We start from the raw sequence: 18,366 nt of genomic DNA, 5'->3' as shown, positions 1-18,366 counted from the left end.
GTCTTACGGCGGAAATTTCGATCGAATAATTCGCCCGTCATGCGATCAAAATTTCGTGATGCGACCAAGCCAGGTCTTTTTTGCATATCTTCCGTGTATAACAATATTTACGAGCACGGAACGATTAATTCAGACGAGTTTCTCCTAAGACCAGGAAACGCACAACGCGCATGCGCGGGCAAAAAGAGGGCTTTCTGGGTAATGAAGTATACTCGTGCACACAACACCCATAGGCAATGGCAACCTTTCTCAGAATAAAACTTCATTACCCACAATCAATACGTGGGTAAGCTCAACTATTGTATTTCCTGTTATTCTTTCTAAGGAAAGAAGCTCCCGCGATCGTTCTTTAAAGACTATTTCTCGTTGGCAAGTGGTCGTGCGTTATCCTATTGTGAGGATATTTGTGTGCATCATTTTGGGAATATTTTGAAGGCAATACAACAGCAAACTGTCCATCGATAGCGAACGTGAGGGTGGAGGCGTGGCAAACCGCCAACCCGGAAAACGAAGGTAACAAAAGATTACAACAAAATTAGAATTCAGTTTTGTGTAAAGTTACATTAAACGTATGTTTGAGTGTCTGTATATATTAATCCAAGTTAATTTAAATCTGTTTGTTTATTTACGAGTGCCATGGATAAAGTCCCCGAACACCCCCTCCGCCTCCATGTATGTCGCTGTCTCTACCCTCCGCGAAATGCGTCTAATTTTACTTCTATTAAACACATTGTATTACTATTAAACCACTAGTTATGTGTTACTTTGTTAATAGATGGCAAATTAGAAGAAATAAAACATTTTTTCCCATCCAATATCCTGTTTTTGGTGTTTTTTCAGAGGGTTGGAACGAATTAATTTGGTTTTTAGTTCATTTCAATGGGAAACGTTCGCTCGAGTTACGGAAAGCTCGACATACGATCTCAGTCCCGGAACGGATTAAGATCGTATGTCGAGGCAGCACTGTAGTTTCTTTTGGGGGGCCATTAAACCGGTTAATTAGAACTTCCATGATGAATGTAATAATTAATGGATTTTCTAATGACTCGGCAACTCGTTTTATCGTTGAAGAATCATTGCTGCCATAAAATTGATCCAAACACTTGAAAAGGCTCCTAACTCATTACCTAGCATAAACGACAATTGTGACAAATGGCTGAGAGTGAATAAATATTTAGTTATTTATTTTCCACTATCTAAAAGCACCACTGCAGTTTTTTTTATTTTTATTTTTGGGCTAGCGGGGATCAAAACCAGGTCCTATTTCGTCAACAATGCAATCTAGCTAAAACATTCCACCTCATCTTGTGCCTTTTTAACTCCAAAATGAACACATGCTTTCGATACAACATCATTAAAGTGATACACAACTCAGCCCTCTCGATATAACCCGTAAAGAAGGAATTCCGATAAAATATTGCAACAGAGAAACGTCCCAGCCCTTAGAATAAAGTTCTTAACGAGTATCTTCCCATAGTCTTAATTCTGCTCTCGCCGAGGTGGTGTTTAATTAAACATTTGTGTAATTACTTTGAGAAGAATAGTCAAACATTTAATGGATTTAGTGATCCATAGGGGATGACTGGTCAAACACGGCAACCTGGAGGTCTATTTAGCGATTTAATTAAGGTCTAAAGTGCTTCCACCGGGTGTGAAAGAAGGGGCTTAACAATCGTTGGTGAGAAAGAAAAGAAACATTAAGTTCATTTCTTTGATAGATTCAGTCAAAATGAGCTTGGATTTGGATCATTTTTCTGATTAGTGTTTTTTTTAGTTCTGTTAATTCTGCTACCTGCCAATTTTGGGTATACAGTGGTACCTCGACATATGAATGCCCCGACATACGAGCAATTTGAGATACGAGTAAAATTTTGGGCAAATATTTATCTTGAGATATGAGACAAATTTTGATATACGAGCAAGATTATATAAGAACATCATGGGCACTGTCTTTTTGGTCACATCTCCCTCTTGTAATGTCTCTGTGAGCACTGGGCGGAGCCTTGCATTTCCCATTAGTCAGTGCGAATGGCGAGGCGATCGCTTATACTATAGTATATACTACTTCTCGTTGGCAAGTGGCCGTGCGTTATCCTATTGTGAGGACATTTGTGTGCATCATTTTGGGAATATTTTGAAGGGAAGACAAAAGCAAACTACCCTCGATAGGTTGCATCTGAAAGTCAAGGTGGAGGCGGGGCAAATAGAGCCAACCCGGGAGAAGAAAGGTATCAAAATTTAAAACAAAATTAGAATTAAGTTTAGTGTTAGGTTAGATTAAACTTATTTTTGAGTGTGTGCGTCATAATCCAATTTCATTTTTAAAAAATGGGTATGTTACGAGCGCGTTGCCGTGCAAAAAGTGTAATTTTAGTACTATTGAACACATTTTAGTACTATTAAACCACTAGTTATTTGTTACTTTGTTAATAGATGGCAAATTAGAAAAAAATAAAAATGTTTTTCCAATCCAATATCCTGTTTTGGGTGTTTTTTCAGAGGGTTGTAACAAATGTATTTGTTTTTAGTTCATTTCTATGGGAATTGTTCATTTGAGTTACGAATAAATCAACATACGAGCTTAGTCCCGGAACGAATTAAGCTCATATCTCGAGGTACCACTGTATTATTTAACTCCTGAAGATAGACACTGCCCTCAGTGGCCAGTAAAATACTATCCAATTGTGATTTACCATTTTTTCCCCCAATTTATATTTGTATTACATTTTTTCATTTTTTACACGATACATTTTTCATAGATATTTGGAGGATCCAATCCCATCTGAGATGTGGTGAATCTGTGATTACCTTGCTTTGGAAGAAAATTGTATTACTAGTTGTTTTATTGCAAACAATATGTTTACTGATGTGTATTTTTGAAAGGATAAATTGGGTTTACGAAATCTAGTCATAATTATAATCCTTTGTCATTCAGAAAGTTTATCCCACGAATTGCTTTTTAAAGAGTAGACAAATTGTGATCAAAACGGTGAACAAAAATTGGGAGATTGAGTATAAGCTTCAAAATGGTGGTGAAAAAATGACATCACACAGGCGCACACGCAAGCTTTCTTAAAAATTGCTAACGTGCATGGAAGACGTTGATGTAGCCGGTGGCTTAAGGACCAATTAAATCAAAACAGTGTTGCATCCCATTAAGGTAAATGCCAGGAAGACTTTTTGCTCGGCCGCAGGACCGACTTGAAACTAAAATGTCAGCTAAAATGGCAAGAAGGCCACACCTCCAGTTGGCATTATTGCTTCCCAAATAGTAGTCATAGCGAGGTTAGGACAAGGGACCCTGTTGAGTCTCAGGCAGAGCCACGTTGCAGGACCTGGCAACCCTGTTCAAGTCCCGCCCCCTTGTATCTCACAGCGCTAGGATGACGAGGTTTTGGTTTTGCTTTGAGGGTCTTTCTTGCCGTTCTGGTGCACGGGCGAGTCACTGGAGGTCTTGGGGGTTTTCCTAGGGGGGCTCTGCTCAGCGACATCATGCAGGGACGGCTCCCGGTACATCGCCACTATATGTAGAGACGGGGGAAAAAATCCGCTTTTAACGAAGAATTTGATGGGATGAAAGGGCTCATTCCAGGACTCCAAAAATAAAGATACAGTAATACCTTGACATATGAGAATTTTTTAACATCTTTGCCTTGGTTATTGCGCAAGGAGGTTTAAATTTAGTGTAATGTAAGATTTAAAATTATTATGAAATGTGTGTGTATAATAATCTATGTTCATTTAAATTCAAATTAAAGTTTATGTTATGTTACTACCGCCTGTCTGTACTGAATTATGTCACATTTTAGTATTAGATCATAACGTCTAAATAGGTATTTGTTACTTTGTGAGTAGGTGGCGAAATACAACAAATAAAAATATGTTTTTCCATTGTAATATCATATTTTTAGTGTTTTTTCAGAGGGTGGGAACAGATTAATTTGTATTTAGTTCATTTCGCTGAGAAAAATTGACATATAAACTCAATCCCAAAACATTAAGCTTGTATCTCAAGGTATTACTGTATGAGAGAAGAACACTTTAAAATAAATCTAGTACTACACCCTAAATTTCCATTTTATTTGTGTGGGTATTAAGCCGAAAGTATCTGGAGCGCTTCCCGATATTGATCTGCGGTACCTTCAATGAGTTTGGGTAGAAAATGTGCGGCCCCCTTTGTCTTCTTGACCCGATTTCCCTTCATGACCTGCCCGTCCCGGTTGATGCCGATGTACCACGCCCGGCCCGACTGCGTCTGCCTATAGAGGACGGACGAGTAGGTGACGTAGTAGTTCTCGAAAACGCACTCTTTGAACTTGCACTCTGGCGTGAAGTGTTCCTGGAAGACACACATGCACAAAGGTGATAGGTGAAGAATAACACAGTTGGGATAAAGGAATGTTGGGAAATGGAGCCCACTTTTCATCCTGACAGGGTTACTGGAGCGGGATCCTGATGCCATTATTTATCCTGTAGTTGGTCCAAACAACATCGGGCCAAAACCGTCCCTCCCACCCTTTGCGACGGTTCAGCGACCCTGTTTTCCGCCACGGTTCGCAAACCCGAATTTACACGCCCGTATCGGACCATACTTCAATACCCGGGGCGTCCCAGGCGAACCTCCCTGAGTCTTCCTCTTCAGCAGCTGCTGTTTTTTCCCTCTCAAACGCCATGTTCCGTCTCTCCTTGTTCACTTCGTACCCCACTCGCATCCCTCCGTCATGTTGTAACCTTGTCGAGGAACAAACCAATTTGCAGGATTGATTTGGAGCCTTGATGTGACGGGTGAGTGGAAAAGGCCTGAATAAGGACTTTGCTCTCTCTCTCTCTCTTGGATTCTTTCAGATCTCCTTCCCGGCTCTTCCCTCTTTACTTGTCGCCCACAGCGGACCTGTTATGCCTTGCTAACCCTTTCGTCTCATGGTGGACCGTTATTTTAAATCCATCAACTTTCATTTGGACAATCAAAACAACTTCAAGTTCCGCCACAATTCGTAAAATGGAATTTTGCGGATTTAAATCTCGCCGGTTAGATTTGAACCTCTGTAGACTAGCATATGCATTTTACAGCAGACCATACAATTTTTGGGGGCGGGGGGTGGAGTTACCGATCCCGACACCCGATTGTATACTATTGGCCAATGTCGATGTCCATGTTTTTTTCTTCTTCTTTTAATACCAAATTATTGCATAGTTGCTTTAGATTAGATAACGTTATTCATCCAGTATGTAAATTACCATATTTTCCGGACTATAAATTGTACTGTATAACCCCTCTCCCCTCTAAAATTTTCTCTAAAATGGACAGGGCGCCCAATCAGTCGGTGCGCCTTGTTTATGCACAAAATTCAAAATTTTGTACGATTCTGGCCGCGCCTTTTCTATTGACAAAAAATAAAAATACACCCGCAACTTTCAGGTTGTGCTTCCTATAGGGGTGAAAATACGGTACTTTTTTCAGTTAGTTTGTTGCTTTTTTAGGGTATGGCTATCTGAAAAACTGAATATATAGACTGTTGTTCTCTAGTTTACTTTGGTCTTGTTCTAGGATTCTGATCAAATAAAAAAAATGCTCTCCCAAAATGTAATTTATACTTTGGCCAGAGAATTATTATTATTATTATTTTTACCTGATTGGATGTTCTTGAAGTTGCTAGATGTCCAATCTATTTGAAGTGAATGGGTGGCAGCAAATGTACAAACTGTCAAAGCACCTTCTCCTAACGATCTAAATCAGACTTGAGCCTGTAAATATTGCCTCCTCGTTTTACAATAACACTCTATCACAAATAATGAATGTTAATGAGTATTGTCTGCGTCTAAATTTGGGGGAGGACAGAAAATTGTTTATTCTCCCTGCAATTAACTAAACCCGTGCTCTCTCTCTCACACACCCCAGGGTGCCGTCAGCTGCGCTACTTTGTGTGACAACACACTCATTTACGGAAAGCCATTATTCTCAGGGCAGGCACGCGGGGGGACAGACGCGCATCTGTCTGCTGAGCTTTTACCCTTACGAGCCGGCACGGCGATTTCATCATTTTCCCCTTGTGGAACGATGAAAGGTTTCCTGGTCACCTTGAACTTTGAAAATGAAAACCAACGGCGTCTTTCTCGCCACACCGCCTTTGCGTGACCGGACGATTCGCCGACGGACAGTTCGCCGAACGGACGTTTCGCCAAAACGGGATTCGCGCGCTCGCCCCGCCCCCGGATCGTGTGTGTACATGTTTTTCAACCTCGGCCCGCAGGCCATATACGGCCCGTTACAGATAACATTCATTTAGGAATAACACTGGACATATTTCTAAATACAAGTACGTACTACAATGTGCTGCCATTTTTTTATATTTTTTATTTTATCCTTTCGTTTAAAGTAGTAGCCATTTGGATTGATGTCTGACACTGAGAAAAAACAACACTGGAAGACTTATGTGAAATTCTAAGTGCCTTGGACAGACTAGAGGGCTTAGAGAACAATACCTGAAAATGCCATGGAACACACTTTTACTTCTAGTTTAATTTTAAATAATTTCCCATTATTTTAGGAAATATATATTCAAAATGATTTGCTGAGAACATTAATTCAAAGATTAATCTCAACGTTTTCTATGCTGGTGTAAATTTTCTGGAGTAGGATTTCTGGATTTACAATTTCATTACAGTAGTACTTACTGTTACTACTACTTTATTTTCTCTATTTCTTCAGTCACGTACTGTTCTGCGTGATCTCCAAATGGCTACTACTTTAAACGCAAGGATAAAATAAAGAATATAAAAAATTGGCAGCACATTGTAGTACGTACTTGTGTTTAGAAATATGTCCAGCGGGGGGCAGTACATGCCATTGTTATTCCGAAATGAATGTTATCTGTAACGGGCCGTATATAGCCCGCGGGCCGAGGTTGAAAAACATGTACACACACGATCGCGGGGCGAGCGAGCGAGTGAATCCCGTTTCGGCGAAACGTCCGTTCGGTGAACTGTCCGTCGGCCAAACGACTTTCGGCGAATCGTCCGAGTACCTTGCCTTTGCATAAAGATATCTAAGAGCACTGGGCGTACAGGTTGCATCATGGGTCGATCATTTTAAAAAAACGAACACTGAGGCATGGAGAAGCCAGGAAGTTACAAGATACATTATCATCTTTGCCTTGGTTATTGCACAAGAAGGTTTAAATTTAGTGTAACGTGAGATTAAAATTTATTTTTAAGTGTGTGTGTTTAGTAATCTAAATTAATTAAAGTTAAAAGTTTATGTTATGTTACGAGCGCATTTTTTCCCATTGTAGGATCCTGTTTTTTTGTATTTTTTCAGAGGAAGGGAACAAATTAATTTGTATTTAGTTCATTTCTATGGGAAAGGTGAATTTGAGATACGAGTAAATTGACATACGACCCCGGTCCCGGCACGCATTAAACTCGTATATCAAGGTATTACTGTATATCATTCTACATTTGACATTTTCTGCATTTTTTTTTGCGGAAGCCACCTCTCAGTTTGCAGCTGTTTGGGAGCACGCTATCGTTACGTAAAGCTCTCAAGCCATGTGACCTTCGCATACTTCCTGTGACAGTCGGTGCCCTTATCACTCACCCGCATTGACAGAGAGAGAATGGCAAGAGAGTAGAGTTGTTAATAAATCAAAATGTGTAAGGCTTCATTAGCTCAACATTTTTAACAGTTATTTTTATGACAGGATTCGTTTGATTTTTGCTACTGTAACGTGGTTGCATATCCTTACTAAAGCTAGTTTTACTCAGTTGTTGAAGCTCTAAACGACCAATGTAAATAAGTGAAGAAAAATCTCTTGTCAGCAGGAAGAGTGAAACATTCAATCATTATTCTATATTAAAGAAATATATGAGATGACAGATCTCCTTGCATAATGTGGATATATACTCTATGTATGTGTGAATATAAACTGTCCTCCAATTCTAGTGTGTCCTACTGGGAAAGGGATTTAATGTAAGACCTCTCCACAAAGTCAATAAGCATTAGGCGAGGACAAAAAAAAACTGGATTACTCTTTGATTGGCGAAAATGAGAGGAACTTGGACTGGGCGGAGCTTGTTCTTAAAGAAGCTAGTATATTATATCAGCAGTCAGGGGGATGGGATTGTGGTATGTTTAAAACTATATATACTGTATTTTCACGACTATACGGCGCATCGTATTTTTAGCCGCAGTGTCAGTAACGAGTGCTATTTCTGTATTTTACACATACAAAGGACGCACCGTTTTTATAGACGCAGCCAGGCATGGCAAAACATACACCAGCTTAAACATACACGCTACACCCACACGATAAAAACACGTTTTTTAAAAGGCAACGGAAGCAAAACTGAGTTCGGTTGTACTTTATTTAGCCATTTTACAACTTACTCACGTCATCATCACCCACAAATCCATCAAAGTCCTCATTTTCTGTGTCCGAATTGAACAATTGTCCAAATGAGTCATCGAAAACGCTGAGTTTTATACGTTCGTCCAGTCGGGCATAATCCATTCGCAAATGGTAGCTAGCTAGTAGCTAGTGTAACTATTCCACGGCTTCCTTCCATGCTTTGTAAAGCTGTGTTGATGTCGATTTCCAGGGCACAATCCATTCGCAAATAGTAGCTAGCTAGTAGCTAGCGTAACTATCCCAACGCTTCCTTCCATGCTTCGTAAAGCTGTTTTGATATCGATGTCCAGGCCACAATCCATTGGGTGTATTGACAAAAGAACTATATATCCCAGCAGTCACTGCGCAGTACTTTTTCTACAGGGAAAATAGTAGTCGGGGGCTGCTTGCCGTAGTTGTAAGAGCTGTAGAGGATGGTGTACCCTATCGACTGATTTATTTTATTTTATCGTGATAACAATTTTAGTATTGGTCCATATATAAAGCGCACTGGATTATAAGGCGCCCTGTCTATTTTGGAGAAAATTGAAGACTTTTATGTGCGCCTTATAGTCGTGAAAATACGGTATATTTTTTATTTATTTTAAAAATAGTGTCAAAACTAAAATTTCAATTTCTATTTCTGTATTTTCTCCCATATTAGCCGCCTCCGCGTATAAGCCGCATCCTTAAAATGGTCAAATTTGACAATTTCTCTCGTATAAGCCGCTCCCTGATTCACAATTTTCACCTCCATATTCATGGTTTTAATAAGGGAGTACAAATGTGTTACAGAAAAATCATTGTACGCACTATTTCTAAGATACTTCATGCATCGAAAGGGTGTTGCTTGCATGTAGACAAATTCAAACAGGTGGTCAGGTGAGCAGTACAACCAGGAAGTGTTTCCATAGCTGTCTAGTTTATCATCACAAGGTAAAATGGCAACGCCCTGAGCGAGCAATGGCAGGCACAAGTGAGTTTTTTCACATTTTATGCAAAATACGGTTAATTTTTTTCTTGAATTTCATTCATAGACGTCAAAATATGAGAAAATACAGTATTTGGCGTAGGGCTGATTTTTAGCGGTGCTCCCCCCTCTGTTGATATTCTCAATACCCGTTCCCAAGGGCTCAAGTTGTGTTTATCGTTTTTTTTTTTTTACAACTTTTCTCCTGTGTTGAGAAGATGCCGGATGCCCCGGTACCGATCAGCCCCAATTATGTCTTCCAGCTTCTCGGTGTTTATACCTGACTGCACATGTGGCTTTGCTAAGGGCATGTGGAGTGAAGCCAAATTGAACAAGGGAGGAAGTGTGTGTGCCTTTATTGTACAGTTTAACACAGCGTGACCCCCCCTTCCATCCGCACCCCCCTCCACGCGAACACACATAATGTCCCTCTTGTCTCTACCCAGGGGACTTTTCCACACCATGGGTCTGATAAAATGGGCCAGCATGTCCTTAGCTGAGCTTTAATTTTTTTTTCTCCTTACACAGGTTGTTCTTGTTTTACAGAAATAGAACCCCTGACTGGTTGTTTTAATTCCTGTGTACAACCTACCAATGGGAAGAATTGATTATGGGATTGTACGTCGCACCCCTCAATTTTAAAATGAGTTTTTTTCTCAAAAGCGCGCCTCACCTGCTCGGGGGGATGACGCGAGGTATCCAGAACAGCAGAATGCCAAATTGCAAGTCCGTAACTATCACTTATTTAGGTCTTTTGCCAAGTGAACGCACCTTATGGAGAAGCACTACCAATTTCGTCATGCGCAGTTTGAAAACTACTACTACTGCTGCTACTACTACTGCTACTACTACTACTGCTACTACTACTACTACTACTACTACTGCTACTACTACTAGTACTAGCACTACTACTACTACCAAAACTACTACTACTGCTACTACTACTAGTACTAGCACTACTACTACAAGTACTACTACTAGTACTACTGCTACTACTACTGCTACTACTAGTACTACTGCTACTACTAGTACTACTGCTAGTACTACTACTACTACAAGTACTACTACTAGTACTACTACTAGTACTACTGCTACTACAAGTGCTACAACTAGTACTACTTCTACTACTAGTACTACTGCTACTACAAGTACTACTACTAGTACTACTGCTACTACTAGTACTACTGCTACTACAAGTACTACAACTAGTACTACTGCTACTACTAGTACTAGTACTACTAGTACTACTGCTACTACTAGTACTACTACTAGTACTACTGCTACTACTAGTAGTACTAGTACTGCTACTACTACTAGTACTGCTACTACTAGTACTGGTACTGCTACTGGTAGTACTACTACTACTAATACTGCTACTACTAGTACTACTACTACTGCTACTAGTACTGCTACTACTAGAACTACTATTACAGCTTCATCTAGAGATCTATAACACAGCCCATTACTCCCACTACTACTACTACTACAGCTCCATCTAGTGGCTCTATAATACAACCCATACTATTACTACTACTACAGCACCATCTAGTGGATCTATAACAACCAACTACTACTACTAAAGCTCTATCTAGTGGATCTATAACACAACCAACTACTACTACAGGTCTCTAGGTGATCTATAACACAACCCATTACTACTACTACTACTACCACAGCTCCATCTCGTGGCTCTATAACACAACACTATTACTACTACTACAGCACTGTCTAGTGGATCAATAACAACCAACTACTGCTAAAGCTCTCTCTAGTGGATCTATAACACAACCCACTACTAATACAGCTCTATCTAGTGGATGTAGTATAACATAATCCCCTACTACTACCAACACCACTACTGCTACTATTGCATTTTATAATCTGGTGCACCTTATAGTCCGGCAAATACGGTAATACACATAAACAATTTTTTTTGGGATGTTTAAATTTAAAAGAAAATAATCTTTGAACAATAAAGAAATGCATGTGTGTGTAGTATATACATGATTTCATCTGGAGGGCTGTTATGTCTTCCAACTAGGCTGCCAAAATTAATCGAATAACCAATGTGATAGATGGTGAAAATTTGCAAAGTTGCTACATTATTGACAATCCCGCTCGCTAACTCCCAGAATAACCACTCCCCCTTCCCCAATACTCTTTCGCCTCAAGGAAATTGAGGAACAACAAATCCACTCAAAGAGAAGGTAGTTGCCATGAGCTATGTTGTGGTTTTCTTTTCAGTTTTTCTTCCAGCTTTCGAGTCGTTTGCTATTGTTGCCGTTCTGCCTCTCCAGGCTTAAAGCTTGTTTTGAGAGGTGAGTGCAAAGGCAAGTGGAGTGTTAAATAATACAAGTGACGTTTGCAAGCGCTGACACAAAATAGGTGATTTTGTTGAACATTTACGGCCTTCTTGTTGCTGAAACGGCACGACTTTGTAATCAGGTGTGTATATTGTCTGAGTTTTTCTATCGTAGAGATGCGACCAAGCTAGGTGGCCATGGCACTGTCTTGCCGGATCTCTTTCGTGTATAAAATATATCTACGAGCACGGGGCGGAGCTTTGCATTCCCCCCTGTTTTTTTCCCCACGTTGGTCAATGCATACTACATTTACATACAAAGTAAACAACAATGGATCGGCAGAGTTTTGCAAAGAATAGGCGACCGTTGACAATCAACATTAAGCGCGAAATAATTGAAAAATATGAGAGTGGTGTACGTGTCACCGAGCTTGTTTGGCAATACGAGAGGAATACGTCAACCATATCCACCATCCTTAAGCAGAAGGACGCAATTAAGGAGAAGAGGCCTTCCAAAGGACTAACTATAATTTCCCACCGGCGCAGTGACATTCATGACGAGATGGAGAGCCTTCTTTTATTGTGGATAAAAGATAGTTCCAATTCAAGACATTTGCCTCGGTTATCACCCAGGAAAGTTACGAGTTTTCGGATTTTGTAGAAAAGAGGCACCCTGACAAGCTGGCAAGTGGTCGCGCGTTATCGTATTGTGATGACATTTGTGTGCGTCATTTTTGAAATATTTTGAAGGGAAGGCAAAAACAAACAACTCTTGAGGCGTTCGTTTTGAAGACTCCGGCTGAACGTCCGGGTGGAGTCAACCCGTTACAAAGGTAAAAAAGATTAAAACAAAATTAGAATTCAGTTTTGTGTAAAGTTACATTAAACGTATGTTTGAGTGTGTCTGTATATATTAATCCAAGTTAGTTTAAATTTGTTTGTTCGGTTACGAGTGCGTTGTCGTGGATAAAGTCCCCCCGAACACCCCCCCTGCCTCCGTGTATGTCGTTGTCTCTACCCTCCGCGAAATCCGTCTAATTTTACTTCTATTAAACACATTTTATTACTATTAAACCACTAGTTATGTGTTACTTTGTTAATAGATGGCGAATTAGAAGAAATAAAACATTTTTTCCAATCCAATACTTTGGTACCTCGACATACGATCGTAATCCGTTCCGAGACTGAGATCGTATGTCGAGCTTTTTGTAACTCGAGCGAACGTTTCCCATTGAAATGAATTGAAAATTAATTCGTTCCAACCCTCTGAAAAAACACCAAAAACAGGATATTGGATTGGAAAAAATGTTTGATTTCTTCTAATTCGCCATCTATTAACAAAGTAACACATAACTAGTGGTTTAATAGTAATAAAATGTGTTTAATAGATGTAAAATTAGACGCATTTCGCGGAGGGTAGAGACAGCGACATACACGGAGGCGGGGGTAGGTTTTTTTTTCCGGGGGGACTTTATCCACAACGTACTCGTAAACGAACAAACAAATTTAAATTAACTTGGATAAATATATACAGACACTCAAACATATGTTTAATGTAACTTTACACAAAACTGAATTCTAGTTTTGTCTTAATCTTTTGTTAACTTCCTTTTCCGGGTTAGCGGTTTGCCACGCCTCCACCCTCACGTTCGCCAACAATGGATTGTTTGCTGTTGTATTCCCTTCAAAATATTCCGAAAATGATGCACACAAATGTCCTCACAATAGGATAACGCACGACCATTTGCCAACGAGAAATAGTCTTTAAGGAACGATCGCGGGACCTTTCTTCCTTAGAAAGAATAACAGGAAATGACATAGCTGAGCTTCCCACGTATTGATTGTGGGTAATGAAGTTTTATTCTGAGAAAGGGTGCCATTGGCTATCGGTGTTGTGTGCACGAGTATACTTCATTACCCAGAAAGCCCTCTTTTTGCCCGCGCAAAAGACCACCTGGCTTGGTCACATCTCGAAATTTTAATCGTATCGCGAGCGAATTATTCGATCGAAATCTTCGTCGTACCACGAGGTACCACTGTATCCTGTTTTTGGTGTTTTTTCAGAGGGTTGGAACAAATTAATTTGTTTTCAATTCATTTCAATGGGAAACGTTCGCTCGAGTTACGAGAAGCTCGACATACGAGCTCAGTCCCGGAACGGATTAAGATCGTATGTCGAGGTACCACCGTATCTCAAATTGCTCGTTATGTCGAGGCACTCGTATGTCTGGTACTGCCCTTCTATCTCAAAGGCAATATGGTGTTTAAAAACATCCCATTAGGCTCTCCGGACTTTCTTGCAGTCATTAAGATATTGAATGCGCTTGTTGATCAACAGGACGCAGCATGTTTTAGCAGCGTAACCTTTCCTTTAATGAGGTTGCCCTGCTCGGATGGTCACCTTTCGCAGCCCGGGCAGATCACTCCTCATTCCCGCATTGCAGAGCCGCCTTTGGATTCATCTCGGGTGCTACAGTTTCTAGCCATATTGGCCCGAGAGCATATAAAAAAAATCAAAAAAACGCCTCCCTCCTCAATTTCTCTCTTGCAGCTTTGCCCTCTATCTTTCATTTGGAGCATTCAATTTGAAGAGAATAAGAGCCGAGCAGGTTGTTTAAGGTCGGAAAGGGAAACAAAAGAAACCCCGCCCCCTGACTTCTGCCGTCCTGCTTTATCGGGTCATCTCCCAGGGATTTTCGCCCAATTTTTTTGGTGGGTCACCTTTGCTCTCTTAGAACACAGGTGTCAGAGCGGCGGTCCGGGGGCCGAATCTGGCTCGCCGTATCATTTTGTGCGGCCCGAGAAAATAAATAGAGTGGCAACTTTTTGTTTTATGATCGATGATAGATGCATAAGGGATATTTTCTTTGTTTCCCCTTTTTAAATCAATAATTGCAATTTTTTTAAATCCAATTTTTTTTCCGTTTGTGTTGTTTTTCGTTTAAAAGGCATTTTTAAAATCGGAATATTTTCTGTTTTCCACTTTGTTATTGAACATAATTTAAAAAATATTTTCTGTCCTTTTAAAATGAAAAACAATGATTAAAATGTTTTCGTTTTCTAAGAAAAAATCTCAAATAAACATTGTTTTGATCTATAACAAACTGAATATTTAAGGCTTTCAATCCATTTCTTCTAATTCGTTAATTAAAAAAAATATTTTCTGTCCTTTTAAAATGAAAAATAATGATTAAAATGTTTTCCCTTTCTAGGAAAAAAATCTCAAATAAACATTGTTTTGATCTAAAACAAACTGAATATTTAAGGCTTTCAATCCATTTCTTTTATATTGTTTTTTTCTTTCTGTTTTAAAAATTTAATTCAAATGAAGAGTATAGACGTATATTAAATTTCCTGATTTTCCCCCTTTTAAATCAATAATTGTAATTTTTTAATCCTTTTTTTCTGTGTTTTTAGTTCGAAAATCATTTTGTAAAATCTAAAAATATATTTAAAAAAAGCTAAAATAAACATTGTTTTAGATCTATAAAAAACTGAATATTCAGGGCTTTTAATCCATTCATAAAAAAATATATCTAAATATTATATCTAAAATGGTCCGGCCCACATGAAATCGAGTTGACGTTAATTCGGCCCGCGAACCAACCCGAGTCTGACACCCTTACTATACATCACAGGTGTCAAAGTGGTGGCCCGGGGGCCAAATCTGGCCTGCCACATCATTTTGTGTGGCCCGGGAAAGTACATCATCAGTGCCGACTTTCTGTTTTAGGATCAAATTCAAATGAAGAGTATAGATGTATATTAAATTTCCTGATTTTCCCCCTTTTAAATCAATAATCGTAATATTTTAATCCACTTTTTGTGTTTTTAGTTCAAAAATCATTTTGTAAAATCTAAAAATATATTTAAAAAAAGCTCAAATAAACATTGTTTTAGATCTATAAAAAACTGAATATTCAGGGCTTTTAATCCAGTTCTTTGTATCCATTTCAAAAAAATATATATCTAAATATTATATCTAAAATGGTCCGGCCCACGTGAAATCAAGTTGACGTTAAAGCAGCCCGCGAACCAACCCGAGTCTGACACCCTTGTTTTAGATTGTTTCTAATGAACCTAAAATTGGACAAATTGAATTTAATTTAATAGTGTTCTTACCGAAGTGTATAGATAGCCCTCGCTGTTCATGGCCACGTAAAGCCCCGTCTTGGTGCTCTGGATCGCCACAATACGGAGCCCCACAGGAATCAAGTTGAACTGCACTGTTAAAAAAACACAAAATGAAGAATCCAGTACAGGTTTAAAAACATCAATTTTTCCACATTTCGTCAATGATGAGTGCACGCATGGCCTAGTGACGGATGGAGGTTTGTTTTTAGTTTGTTTTTTTTATCCCTGAAAATGAAAAATGTAATCCTAGCAAATTCGGAATCAATTTCGGATTGAGAGTCAGGCCAGCATAATGGATGACGACAGAAAGTCAATCGGGGCTATGGCGGAGATGAAAAGGTTTGAACGGGCAACGGAGGGGAAACGAACGGAACTTTTCCAATTGGAGTACCTCAACGTGAGCTCTGTTATAGACGCCAAGCCCCTCCCACATCTTTGTCTTTCCTGAGGGGCTCCTTTTCTATTTGCCTCATCGATTTGTGCATCTCAAAAAGGCGCTTTCGCAAATGAGCCGTGTGTCACAAAGGGAGGACAAATAGAGGGGGGGAAAAATCCAAATGTGGGCTTTATTTGGTCCTGCCGTGCTTTTTAGCGGCGCTTTGACTTTAGTCGGACCCTCTCTTGCATCATTTTAGCCTTCAAACTGTCATCGTTTGCTTGCTTCCGCATCTTATAATAAATGGAGCCTCGCTATCAAATCCATCATCACCACCAGTGGTGCGTCGGGATCTTGTTTCCCACAAGGTCCTTTCTCTTGCTGTGTTTTATTCAATTTGACTATGAAAACGGAATAGATAAAAAGGAAAAGAAGTCCTTGTTTACTCTTATTCGTTGTCCCTCAGGGAGAGAAAATGAGAGAGCCGTTGCCAAATCAATACCGCCAGTCAATTTGAGGCCTGGAGATCATAGAGACAATAAATAAGCAAAGAGAATTTGGAGGTAGATTGGATGTGGGGGGGAGGATGAGGAGGGGTTGGTGGTAGCCAGGCGCAAAGTTAAGCGATGCAATTGTGCGACGGTGACAGTAACGCGGTAGCAAATCTGTACTGAAGTTTTTTTTGGGCGGTTTCTCGGGATCGGAAGCTAACTGTTAAACTACTGCTGACCCAAATAATATATCTACACTGGTATCTCAACTTACGAACATCTCTACTTCCAATATATCCGGGTTACGAAAATGCCTCCATAGAAAAATGTTGTTTCAGGATACAAAATGCTAAATTTCCCCCAAAAATCAAACATTCGCCAACTCAGGATCAGAAGCAAACTTTTAAGCCAGGCTGATACTGCTGACCAAAAAATATATCTACAGTGGTATCTCAACTTACGAACATCTCTACTTCCAATATATCCGGGTTACGAAAATGCCTTCATAGAAAAATGTTGTTTCAGGATACAAAATGCAAAATTTACCCCAATAATCAAACATTCGCCAACTCAGGATCAGATGCTAACTGTTAAGCTAGGCCAGTACTGCTGACTAAAAAATATATCTACACTGGTACCTCAACTTACGGACATCTCTACTTACAATATATCTGGGTTACCAAATGCCTCCGTAGAAAAATGTTGTTTCAGGATACAAAATGCTAAATTTCCCCCAAAAATCAAACATTCGCCAACTCAGGATCAGAAGCTAACTGTTAAACTAGGCCAGTACTGCTGATAAGAAATATATCTACACTGGTATCTCAACTTACGGAGATCTCTACTTATAATATATCCGGGTTACGAAAATGCTTCCATAGAAAAATGTTGTTCCAGGATACAAAATGCAAAATTTACACCAAAAATCAAACATCCGCCAACTCAGGGGTCATATGCTAACTGTTAAGCTAGGCCAGTACTGCTGACCAAATAATATATCTACAGTGGTATCTCAATTTACGGACATCTCTACTTACAATATATCCGGGTTACGAAAATGCCTCCATAGAAAAATGTTGTTTCAGGATACAAAATGCTAAATTTCCCCCAAAAATCAAACATTCGCCAACTCAGGATCCGATGCTAACTGTTAAACTACTGCTGACCAAAACAATATATCTACACTGGTATGTCAACTTACGAACGTCTCTACTTGCAATATATTCGGGAACGATAGAAAAAGTTTGTTTTAGGATGTAAAATGCAAAATGTCACCCAAAAATCAGACATTCCCAAAACGTAAATATACTTATTTTGAATTTGGCATGATATAGTTGCTCTCTCAACACAAAAAGAAATAATTTTAAGTTTTGCGGGTGTGTTTACATGCGTGTTCATATATTTTGTCAATTTCCAAAAGTTTGCCACCTCCTCCAACCTACGCTCTTCAACAACAATACAAAATATTTTTGCATGTCTGCCATTAATTTTAATAGCTTCATAAATCATCTTTCTTTTCCGTCTTTGATTTTTTTTTATACCATTTTCAAAGTGTTTAGTTGGTAATATTGGAATTGATTAAGGCTTTCCGGCGACTGATGAAAAATTCAAGTTACAAAACCACTTCTGGAACCAATTAATTTAAGAAATAGAGGTGTCACTGTGCTTATAATAATAATCAGATATAATTTATCATTGCAGTAGGC

At 39.3% G+C, this 18,366-nt stretch overlaps 1 protein-coding gene across 1 annotated transcript in view; it reads right to left on the bottom strand.

Moving 5' to 3' along the window:
* Nucleotides 1–2,544: 2,544 nt before the first annotated feature.
* The window catches only part of fgf11a (fibroblast growth factor 11a), a 42,489-nt gene continuing 26,667 nt past the window's right edge, over nt 2,545–18,366 (bottom strand). The window contains exons 3-5 of the mRNA XM_077589434.1: nt 15,782–15,885; nt 4,141–4,339; nt 2,545–3,521 (exon numbers count right to left, since the gene is read on the bottom strand). Of these exons, the coding sequence (XP_077445560.1) occupies nt 3,379–3,521; nt 4,141–4,339; nt 15,782–15,885 (446 nt within the window). The 3' untranslated portion in view covers nt 2,545–3,378. The remainder of the gene's footprint in view (nt 3,522–4,140; nt 4,340–15,781; nt 15,886–18,366) is intronic.

This window comes from Stigmatopora argus, chromosome 20, assembly GCF_051989625.1.
Source record: "Stigmatopora argus isolate UIUO_Sarg chromosome 20, RoL_Sarg_1.0, whole genome shotgun sequence".
NCBI lineage: Eukaryota > Metazoa > Chordata > Actinopteri > Syngnathiformes > Syngnathidae > Stigmatopora > Stigmatopora argus.
The sequence above is the reverse complement of the archived record's forward strand: the minus strand, read 5'-3'. Positions and strand labels throughout refer to the sequence as shown.